Below are 12129 nucleotides of genomic sequence, written 5' to 3'. Positions count from 1 at the left end.
CTTGGTTATTTAAACTGAAGAACTGTGGCTCCAGCCTTGTTCTTTCTGTTGATTATTTCAAAACAGATAACGACACAATAAAGGTGTTTCTTTATGACAAATATAAGTACAGAATTCCCCTTAAATCATGTGCATTCATTAGTACAATTTTCAATTGTAATGACAGCATTTCTCTGGAAAGAACTTGCTAATCTGCACTGTTCACATCCTCAGTCTGATTCTTTGTCAAGTACCTACCAGGGTACAATAAAATGTACAAACAATGCCTGTTGCAAAAACGGAGCCCCAAAGATCAAATCCAGTCACTGCAAAGACAAATTAAATCAAATTAGGCACTTCTAGAGCCACCGCAATCACTACAACGGGGTGTTTCTAATCCTTAAAAAATACTACTTTCTAAACACTAATTGGAAGGCTACATTCAGATACTGGTATAAACTATTGCTCATTCAATGACTCTTGTCAGTAGACTAGATGAAAGTGACAGACTAGTTTGTGTATAAACCCTAGTTGGTGTTTTCCATCTTCCTTGTCCTCCCATCATCCCTATATTACTGTCTCTGTGATCATACTGCTGCAAAGGGACATGTGAATCAACCAACCACATTAAATAAATCACAGCTGGAAAGAACTAGAGATACTTGAGCAAGCTATTCAAATGGGTCCAGAGTAAATAAAGTTGCATGCATTTGACATTACTGCACTGCTTCCTAACATATGTGAAAAGCATGTTGCCAGTTTTCTAAATTGTTTGTTGTGCTCACTATTTAAACAAAAAAAAATAGAACTGCCATCATTAAACTATTTCTACAATCTTTAACCCTCCCCCCGCTCCGGAGGAGCGGGTGGAATAAAGGAGTAAGGGCAAGTGGGGAGGAGTTAGGGCGGGCCCTGTCCGGGATAAAAACTCGGAGGGCCCAATCAGGAGCCGCGAAGCAGCTCCTGATTGGGCCCTCCGAGTGTCACTCGAGGGCCAAGCAGCCAATGGGGAGCCGCGCAAAGCGCGGCTCCCCATTGGCTGGTTGGCCCAGCCTCGCCTGAGCCGGCCGGGGAGTTGCCGCACAGAGGAAGAAGCCTTCCCCAGCGGTAAGTCCTCCGGCCGGCTTCCCCTCGCCCAGGGAGCCTTCTGCCGGGCCCTGGGGCAGGCTCACCTGCCCTTGGGCCCGCCAGAAGGCCACAAAGCCCACTCCCAAAGTCCCGAGCCTTCTGCCGGGCCCTGGGGCAGCCGAGCCTGCTCCTCGGCCGGGCAGTAGGCCGCAAAGCCCGCCACCCCCGTCCCGAGCCTTCTGCCGGGCCCTGGGGCAGCCAAGCCTGCCCCTGGGCCCGGCAGTAGGCCGCAAAGCCTGCCGCCCCTGTCCCGAGACTTCTGCCGGGCCCTGGGGCAGCCGAGCCTGCCCCTGGGCCCGACAGTAGGCCGCAAAGCCTGCCGCCCCCGTCCCGAGCCTTCTGCCGGGCCCTGGGGCAGCCAAGCCTGCCCCTGGGCCCAGCAGAAGGTCCCAAGGCCACCTACCTTACTCTGTTCCTCCCTTCCTCCCAGCATTCCCTTTCTCCTTCCCTTCCTCCCAGCATTCCCTTTCTCCTTCCCTTCCTCCCAGCATTCCTTTTGTTTTTCCCTTTCTCCCTTCTTCCCTCTCTTCCATCTGCCTCTTTCTGGCTACCTGTTTCTCTCCCTCTTCTTCTGTCTCTATCTTCCTCCCTTTCTTTCTGTCTTTCTGTCTCTCTTTCTCCTTTTCCTCCTTCCTTCACCCCATCCCTCCACCCATCCATCATGCTAGGGCCCGCTGTATTTTGCCCACAGCGGGCTTAATATCTAGTTTTAGAATAATACTGAGAATATAAATTAATGATGAAAAATGGTTTTATTTTTAAATGGGAATATACTTCATCAAGGCACATAAATAGAAGAGGGAAAGTGCTAATAGCTCTCTGATGACAATACTTTTTTTCAGCCACTCCCCCCCCCACTCCTCATTTTTTAAAAGTGTAGTGTTGAAAAGAAAACATTTGGTTTGATCTATGGGGTAAGAATTCGTTGAATAACAGCAGATCACTGTTATTTTTTCTCTGAAAGAATGGTCCCTTTTTGCGAATAGTCCAGTGGGATGAATAAGGTCAAACCTGACTTAAGCAGGATATGACATAGTATTAGACTGCAATAAATATAAAAAACTTTGCAGAGTTTAATATAATTATTTATAATTTGAGGAATCTCAATCTTATCCCTGTTTACATTACATATGGTATTAAAACATAAGGCAGGAAGAACAAAAGAGTCAAAGTACACAATCCAGTCTGGGATCATTACCCTGTACTGAACACTATGCCAAGACCTTAAGTTATTGTTTGACACATATCTCCCATGGTTACTTTTTAGCAAAAGGGTAACTGAGCAAATGAAGTACAGAATCCTGTAAAGAGAAAAAAGATGGAGGACTGCCAATTGATAGCAGGAAAGGGCAAAATGCTTTCCAAAGTACAAGGTTTTCAAATTTCTCATTTTTTCCTTTCTGTTCTGACAAGGATAATTGGCTAAGTTGTGTGTGTTGAACTAGAAACTTACCTTGATTGAGAGCTAAAGCTGGTGCATAGACAACCACTCCAGTATAAAGAATCTACAATGAAGAAAAACAAACAAACTGAAATTTCAACTAAAAAATCTATTAACTAGAGAACATATAGCATGGACACACACACATAAACATCCAGGGATCCTATGGTTAACTTTATGCCTTGTTTAAATTATGTGCTGTATTCATACACCAAAGAAAGCCCCACACACACACACATACACACACACTCTAATGAGGACATGTATTCATGCATGCACACACACACATCCATCCCAAACTCTTATCACCTCAGATCACTATGTGCCTAAAACCTTCCACATGACTTTCTGATGTTGCTCAAACTACCAGCAATCAAAATTTTTCTCTAACTCTGTTGTCCTAACAAGGAACAGATACTACTATAACAAGGAACAACAATCGGTAAGTTGAAACTGTAAAGGGTTGACAAGGATTGGAATAATCTAGTCCATAGTACAATACATAATAGTTACTAAATGTTCTACTTTTATTGGACAGTGTTCTACTTTGGTATAATCCCAAACAGAGTTTTTCTCTTCCAAACCCACTGACTTCAATGGAGTTAGACAATGGATTAAATTCTTAACCATGGCTATGGCTATTCTGCTGCTATTTAGATGCATGGAATTCATTTGGAGGGTAGAATCCTTTTGAGAAACAAACAGTTCCCTCTAAGGGAATATATATCAGATTACCCACTAAGAAAAGCCAATTAACTTTGTGCAGCTTCCCAAATAACCTCAAGCAACAATAAAGTCTTCTTTTTATGTTGGCAATTTGCTACCTATGTGATTTGTCAAGCTTGCGCTTAGATTCTCTCCAGGTAGGAGCTACTGTTGCAATGAAGAGGAACAGTGTAAGAAGTTGCTGTGGAATTCTATGAAGAAGGGAGGCCATTATCTGAATGGGATTTTATATGCAAATAATGTTAGGTATTCCTTGCTGAGATAAGTTCCACTATTTTCTTCCAGAATGAAATCTGAAAACTATATATAACCATTAGTCTGTCAAGCTCCAGGACTCAATTTGTTTTTATAAATGAGTAAAACCAACCCCTTCACTACTGTGGATATTTGTCAAGGCTTTTAGATTTTTAAAGCAAATGCCTGCTCAAAATCACTTAGGTACCTAAGACAATGGAACTGTCTGATTTCTACAGTAGCTTTAAGAGGTCTGTCTCAGGGCTGAGGCCTCAGAGCTCCATTGTGCCTTTGATGTAGCTGGAAGCCAGAATGCTTTGAACACTCTAATAGGTATGGATATGAACCAAACCATGAAGTAAAATTCATCGCAAATGTTGCCCTATTCATGGTTTGCAAATCAAAGTTCCATGAATTTTAAAGCAGTTTGTGTTGGTTACTAGTGGTTCATGGATAGAGCTTTCTATTCTCTTTGAAAGCCACAAAAATAGCTGCTTGACAGAGAGCATATCCTTGCATCTCAACTGTTTTTCTGGCCGAGTGGTGGGGAGTGCCTCCCTGCCACTCAGCTGCTTTTTGGGATCAAACAGCTGCTCCCTGTTGCTCGGCTGTTTTTCGGGCTTTCTGCAAACCATGTTGATAGGAACTGCAGTTTATGGGGCCATGAAGCATAAACCAGTTTGGTTCAAGAATGAACCGCCTGGTTTGGTTGCATTTATTGTTCAGCTACAAACCAACAGGAACTTCATTTTATTTTTTGTTTGCTCCCATCTCTGCACTCTAAAACCTAGGGAAAAGGAGAATTTGCACAGGAAATATGTAGGCTCCTATAGTTCAGGTAGCTTATGATTATGTATTCAACTAGAACATTTGAAATCTCCAAATATGTCCTCTATGTATGTTTCAGCTATAGGAAGCTACAAGTTCATATGTAATTCATTGATGTGGAAATAAAATGCATTCATTTCCAGATAATATTTTTTTAATCATCTGGAACTATGGATCCATGGAACCCTCCCATTCTCTTTTATGAGATGAAAACACATTGTGCACAGATGAGCATTATTTCTTGCTAGCAGAAATTGTTTCATAGAAGACAGTGGAGAAGACCATTGAATATAAGCTACCCCAGAACTCCTTCACAACTCCCAGAGTACTCAAAAGTGACAATGTCTGTCACACATAAAATGTAAAAGGTTCCTTACCGTTTGTACGATGTAAATCACTGTAGCGGCAACACGAACAGGCTTGTTAAATCTTAACTCCAAATACTGTAGCAAAGGATGAACATGAGTAAATGAAAAATATCTGTTCTTTCACCTTGGAACTTTCATTCCATCTAACTCAGCAAGTAGGCACAGTTGTTTCTGAGAAATTGCCTTTATATTATGGCTAGCACATATAGAGATTGCATGGTTCAGAAATACCTGGTTTTTAGAGGGTGTTGAGCAGCATAAACTAGTTTGAGACAATAGTTCAGAAAGCAGAATAGTTTTCAGGGAGAGTCCTTTTCTCTCAGAAAAATATATGGGTCAAATGAGATGATGCTGCGAGATCTGTTATCAGATGCTAATAGAACTACATAGAAGATTGATCTGCATTCTGGCCATATAGGGGAAAGGAGGGATTACCTTTTTTTCCTCCAGTGCAGTTTGACCCTGCCCCCCCCCGGCTGCTTTTAGTCCTCAAACAAAAGATAGGGTAACTCCCCCCACCAAACAAAAGATAGGGTAACTCCCACCACCACAGTGCACTGTGCAGACATCACATAAGCTATCTTGGGAGTGGAATTCCATTAGACATAGTTTATTTCTATGTCTGTTGACGCAGGAGTAGGTCATGGCAAATTCAGTGGCTTGGACACTGATTTTTTCATAGGCAAAAGGACGTTTCCCAGTGGAATATATATTTCCCAGCCCACCTACATAGCAGCCCCAAATGCCCCCACCAATCATTTTCTTATAGGTTCCTTCTCTCCTAGGCCTAGGATTGGGGGGCATTGTGAGGGAAAGGAAGGAAAATCACAATCTGCAGTAGAAGTCCAGTCTCTCAGAAACTTTAGCCCATAGCTACATATTATTAGGATGAATTAATGACCTCCAGAATCTCCTATCATTAACAGCTTTGCTCAGGTCTTGAGAACTGAAGTCCATGGCTTCACTGATTGAATCAATCCATCTTGCAGGCCCTGCAGAACTGAATCATTTCTGTCAGGGCCAGGGATCTCTGATCTATTTAAACTCACAGAGCGTAATATCCTGCCTGGAGCATAGGTAATCAGGTGGTCTGTTAAATACATTGGATCCAGACTGCAAATGGCCTTGAAGTCAGCACCTTACATTTGATCTGGTAAGCAATTGGCAGGCAACGCAGCTGCCTCAGCAATGGCTGGATGTAGGCACTCCAAGACACCTCCTTGAGAACCCTAGCTGCTTCATTTTATACCAGCTGCAATTTCTGAGTCCAGGAAAAGGGAAGGCCTGGGTCAAGGAGCGAGTTACAGAAAACAAGTCTGGAGATGACCATCAAGTGGATCACCATGGGCAGGTATTCCTGGGACAGATTCCTGGGTGCTAGTAGCCTTGCTTGATGTACATGGAAAAACATCAGCTGGGCTACTTTAGCGGCTTGCAACGCCATAGAAATGGAGGCATCAAACATCACACCCAAATACCTGGCCAAGTGCAAGATTTTCAATTGTACAACATCCAGGGTGGGCAAATGTGCTTTCTGGTCTGACCCACTCCTATCAAACCTCTCCCTTCCTGCAACCCTCTGTGTCTGGTTCTGAAGAAAGGAGATCAGCTACTTAAGGCTGTCCCCCAAATCCTGATCCCAGCGACGTAGTGAGCTAGTAGCTCATGGTCAACAACATCAAATGCTGCTGACAGAATCTAATAGCATTAAGAAGTGCTAACCTGCTTTTATCCAGCTCTCATCGGAGGCTGACCAAAGTACAACAGCCTCTTTAGTCAAGGAATAAGATAACTGTTTTCAGTCTCACAATTCCTTGCCTGTAGACTCCCCTCTCAATTATGCCATCAATGCCCTGCCTTACCTCTGAAGGTAAAGCTAATAATAATTATTATTATTAATAATAAGAGGTAATGACACTTGAAATGCTGATAAAGAAATATAAAGGAATGCGTGGTGCTCCTTGCACACTTGACATTTTACAGCCACAGCTACTTATCTGGGCAAGGCTTCTTGAAGTACCTTCAAGGGAACTTCAGTCTCAGGCATTGAAAAGATAAAAGAGAATATTACCTTGTTATCTTTGTTATGACCCTTGATTGTTTTGGAATCCTTATCTTTTGTTTCTTACTACAAACAAATGTGCAATTTGAAGGTGTCCTTGCTTTATAATGAGATCTTGCAGGTCAGTTTTGGCTACTTTAGCAAATGAAACAATGAATTTTAAAATGTCATGGCTACATACAGTCTTCCTCATTTCACTTATTAGCTGGGCTTTTACTACACAGTTAATTTAGTTTCAACAGTAGTTCCTGCTGTTAAATACAAGGCCATAGTATGCCACAATATTAAACAATTAACAGAAACTGTCATTAACTTTTTGTGGTGGGGAAGCGAATCTGTTCTCCAAAAGCTTTACATTCCATAATTGCATCCCCATTACTAAGGTCATATATTATGTTCTCCATATCAACTATTTTCTGTCATTCTAGCTGAAGCAAGAATCCTATAGGTGCTATTGCCCCAAAATCTTCAGAAACTGCATTCCAAAAATTAAATATTTCAAAACTCATGTAGAACCAATAAGATGTTATCAATTAGATCCATTAAGCATTGTGTTGAATCCAACTAATCACCATTGGAAGATATTGCCATTTTCCCCACTTTCCCTTCACCCCAATATCCCCCAGCACAGAAGATGATGCCTAGAGTCCCAGGACCCACGTGGACAAAAAGAGCTGCAGTACAGAGCACCAGTCAGGCAAAAGCACCCCTCCTCCCTTTTCTGTGAGTGGAACTCTAAGAGTGGGAAGAACAGGAAGCTATTACTCAATCTACCTCCTTGTCCCAAGCCCATTGAGGGGGGGGGGGGTGTTGTCAACTCAGATTCTACAGCTCTAGCCATATTTTCCCAGGAGTTAAACAAGATAGCAGGACAAAGGGAATCTGTCAAAACTCAGCACACATTGCATAAGTAGTTGATTAGAAACAACTCACTATATAGGAATAGAATCATACAGTTGGAATGCGGAATTAGCCTAAAGCATCCATGATAAGTATCTATCCAGTTACTGCTTGAAGACAGCCGGTGAGGGGGAGCTTACCAATATTCCTTAGGCAGTCAGTTCAACTACTGAACTGACTTGAAAAAAGAATTCCTGATATCTAGCCAGTATCATTCTACGTGCAGTTTAAGCCCATGACTGCGGGTCCTATCCTCTGCTGCCAACACAAACTGATCCCTGTATTAGGTATTTTGTGTATAAAAGTAGCAATTAATAAATGTTGAGATCAGGCATAGCAGTGTTAAATTATAATAAAGTATTTTACTAGAACTACCAGGGTAAGGGAACTGGGGTACAAAACATGAATATGCATATCTTGCTATAGCTCATTCATGAGCTGCTAACCTTGGATAGTATATTGTAATAGTCTAACATGGATCTGCCCACAGCAGTTTAGAAACAAAGGGAGGAAGGAAAATTAACTTCTCTTCTAGTTACCGTGGCTTACATGAGACTAGACATGTAGGCAATGGAGAAACAACATTTTACATATCAATAAACAAATCACGTGACCCGCTCTGCCTGTCCCATTAGCAATACAAATATTAACAGTTAACCCATTCTTGATAGTCAGTGGCTCACTCTTGCTTTGACAAAGACCTTGCCCTCCTCTAAGTGACAACCTAAAGACAGTCATCATGTCATCTCTCAACCTCCTTTTCTCCAGGCTGAACATTCCCAAGTCCCTCAGCCTTTCCTCATAGGATTTGGTTCCAGGCCCCGGATCATCTTGGTCACTCTCCTTTGAACCCACTCAGCTTTGTCCATGTCCTTTTTGAAGTGAGGCCTCTAGAACTGCACAAGTTCTCCAAGTGGAGCTCTGACAGTGTAGTATATAGTAGAACTATAACATCTTGTAATTTTGATTTGATGCCTCTGTTGATACAGCCCAAGATTGTAAGACAAGTGGCAGGAGACGCAATTGCTCTTCTGGTAGCCATAGTTTCATTTGCCCGTGCTTGTAGGCTGTGTATGTTATCTCATTTAGTACAAGTAGAACCTGCAATTTTGGACATGATCATTTGAGTGAGATTCAAACTATGTGTTAAATCTACCACATGATGACCACAAGAAGTTGCAGTCATAAGACCATTGTGAGTTCCCCATGGGAACTCTATTCAGAAGTGCTGAAGGGACCAAATTCAGATCAGAACCAGCATGCTGCCTTACCCCTATTTGCTTTCCCAACCCCAAATGCTACAGCAATACCGAATGATATGTGGAAGCAACTCCAGTCAGGTACTAGACACCAGTGCTACTGTAGGTCTAGCAATATGGTATGTTGTTTCTGGTCCTGTTCCCATGTTTTCATGGAACCTGTCAACCAGATGGCTGCTCTGTTTTCTGAGGTAAAACTTGAGTTCCCTGGCATGCAGAGGCCATATTTGGAATAGGACCACTGAGTATGGAAAGAGGCTTATACCTTTTCCATTTCATTTACCCAATCTGAAGCAGCCCAAGAGAGCTAATATTTGCTCACATCACTATATGTAAATTTCTCCAAATGGGCAAGTTGTGTCTGCCTGTGGCAATTTCTTGTCAGGGAAAGATATTTGAAAAGGATGAAATCCCTTTCCTAATGCACAGAGGTAATGATCAGAATCAAATCCCTACATGGCTATGAACCTGAACAGACATGGGGAGAATCCAAGGCCATTTATACAGTACTTAGGCTTTAAGTTAGTGCACTGAAGGGTGTTAACAGCATAAGATCTTAACCTTAGTAATGACATCAAGTGATGGCAAGCCACGGTCTCTTAGCCTCACTGCTCATCTATAATAAGGATAAGAGTACTGGCTTTTATTATAGGTATGCCTAGTAGTAAACTGGTGAAAGCAGTAAAAGCACCTACTTCTATTATTATTTAAAATTGTGATTTATATTTTTAATTCACTGAAACATTAATTGATTTTGATTTGTATCTTTGGCATGCCGAAAGCTGACCCGCTGTACAAACAGAAACAAAATTCAGAACACATAAAAACACATAAAAGCGGTTGAGTCAATACATAAAATAATAATTTAGTATAAAGCATTAAACTGTTCCTCTTATGACATAATCAACAGACAAGACAGACATATATTGTCATTTAGATTATGGCATTCAATAAACTCTGAAAATGTGAATAATCTTTTTTCTGTTTTAATAATCCTTTTGTTTGATTAATTGTCAAAGGATTTCACAGCCGGAATCAACTAGTTGTTGTGGGTTTTCTGGCCAAGTGTAGCTATGGTAAGGTAGTTCCAGTCCATCCCCTGGGAGACTCCCAGATATGACAGGAATGTGCTGTCTCTCCCACCCCCACCCCCCAAAAAAAGTAAATAAAATGTCCAGCAACTGTTCTCACACTCCACACTTCGGTATGAAGAGATTCCCACCTTGCTGTGTCCTCTGAAGATGCCAGCCACAGTTACTGGCAAAATATCAGGGACTAAAACTACCAGACCAAGGCCACACAGCCCAGAATACTCACAACAATCCATCTTTTTGTTTGTTTACATAAATTCAAACAATTAGAAATGAGGTTCATATGAAGAAAGTAATAAAAGGAGTTGTGCAGTATTACTTCTCTATTCAATCCAATGTGAAATGAAGACACAGTTTTATAATGTCTGTTCTTGTTGATATCCATTCTTAAATCGTGCCACTTTGTTAATATCCATATTCTTGCTTTTTACCCTTTTGGGAGACTTTCATGGTAGATCATTAGTCATTTTTGCTGCTGTACAGATTCTAGCAGCACATAATAAATTTGTTACCACTAATCATTTTGTTTCAGAAACAAAAAATATGTTACAAACATATATATAATTAAATAGGAGGAAATGAGATGAAAAATGATTCAATTTAATACTCCAAAATGACTCAAAACAAAAACTAATGTCAGTGCTGTCTTCAGGTGACTAAATACAATATAGATGACTAAATACTATATAGATACAAATTATTGAATTTTAAGCATACAACCATACATTTTAAAATCAAGGTTACCTCATAAGTGCTGGTGATTCCGGATCTGTAGAATACAGGTAGGAAAAGTTCTGAAGTAAAAATGATGACAAATGTGTATGCAATGAAGAATATGATGAAGGATGCCCCATAGCGATACACCTCAGCTGGGGTTCCCAATACAGTCACAGCTGACATGAAACTAGCAGTGAGAGACAGGGCTACTGGTCCACAAGTCATCTGTTTGCCACCGACTAAAAAGTCCCTAGAACTCATTTTTTTCCTCTCCTTAACTGCAAAAAAGATTCCAATACCAGAAGAAATGACAAAGAGTGCTGCAAAAACAACATAGTCCCAGGAGACAAAATTTTTAACATCTGGAGGTATAAAGCTGGCCATTGTGCTAATTATTGATCTCTTACTCCTTTGCTTATTCAGAAGCAAGTAATATATCCCATGATTTTAGTAAGGCTGTTCCTAAATGCCATAATACAAACTGGGATTCAACAGGTACAATTCAGATTTAAGGGATGAAGAATTGTGCTGAAACAAATTTTAAAAAAATGCTAATGTTGTCAAAATGCCTTAATGTCCATAATATTCTCATTCTGGCAATATGTAAGTCAAAGACACAATCAAGCCTTTCATGAAATTCCCATGGCAAGCAGGAAAGATTCAACAGTTCACACCCTTATATCTGATTGATTTTTTTAAAATTAAAGTTAAACATTACTTTAGCACACTATGACGCTACATTTAGCTGGGTAAGCAACTTAAATAGAGTTCATAGAGCATTCCATAGCTGAGACCATGGAGTGCATTCCTACCCACTCATTTATATATTTATTTAGAATAGAAGAAGTGTTGGGGTTTTGTATCCTGCTTTTTACTACCCAAAGGAGTCTCAAAGCAACTTTCAATCGTTAACCCTTCCTCTCCCCACAACAGACACCATGTGAGGTAGGTGAGGCTGAGAGAGCTCTGAGAATTGTGGCTGACTCAAGGTCACACAGCTGGCTACAGGAGTGGGGGAGTGGGGGATCAAATCCAGTTCTCCTGATTAGAGACTGCCACTCTGAAACACTATGCTTGTCCTGGAACTTTCCTAGAACCTACTCAAGGATACTTTCAAAGAAAATATAATAAAAACACTGACCACCATAAACATCATTACAATAAACTATTAAAATCCCAGCATTACAAACAGCATTAATAGGAGAATCATAAATAGAGTTGAAACCTTATAGGTTAGCAGAATACACTGACTTTAGATGGCTGTAACTCTGTTTGGGATTGGTCATTTTCTCACAGAAATGTAGTCATACCAATGAAATAGGACAGATCTTGCCACAAGAGGTTCAGCCATACTGGACTTAATACTGACCAACAGGCAAGAGTTGGTGGATGAGGT

The 12129-nt window shown here is 41.0% G+C and overlaps 1 protein-coding gene across 1 annotated transcript in view; it reads right to left on the bottom strand.

Annotated features, from left to right (window-relative positions):
• Positions 1 to 11386, bottom strand: part of SLC5A12 (solute carrier family 5 member 12) — a 32188-nt gene extending 20802 nt beyond the window's left edge. Inside the window, exons 1-4 of the mRNA XM_077321990.1 lie at positions 10761 to 11386; positions 4714 to 4779; positions 2561 to 2612; positions 238 to 305 (exon numbers count right to left, since the gene is read on the bottom strand). Coding sequence (XP_077178105.1) covers positions 238 to 305; positions 2561 to 2612; positions 4714 to 4779; positions 10761 to 11117 — 543 coding nt within the window. The 5' untranslated portion in view covers positions 11118 to 11386. The remainder of the gene's footprint in view (positions 1 to 237; positions 306 to 2560; positions 2613 to 4713; positions 4780 to 10760) is intronic.
• Between the last annotated feature and the right edge of the window lie 743 nt (positions 11387 to 12129).

Source organism: Paroedura picta, chromosome 2 (assembly GCF_049243985.1).
Source record: "Paroedura picta isolate Pp20150507F chromosome 2, Ppicta_v3.0, whole genome shotgun sequence".
Taxonomy (NCBI): Eukaryota; Metazoa; Chordata; class Lepidosauria; order Squamata; family Gekkonidae; genus Paroedura; species Paroedura picta.
This window is presented reverse-complemented; position numbering and strand designations above follow the sequence as displayed.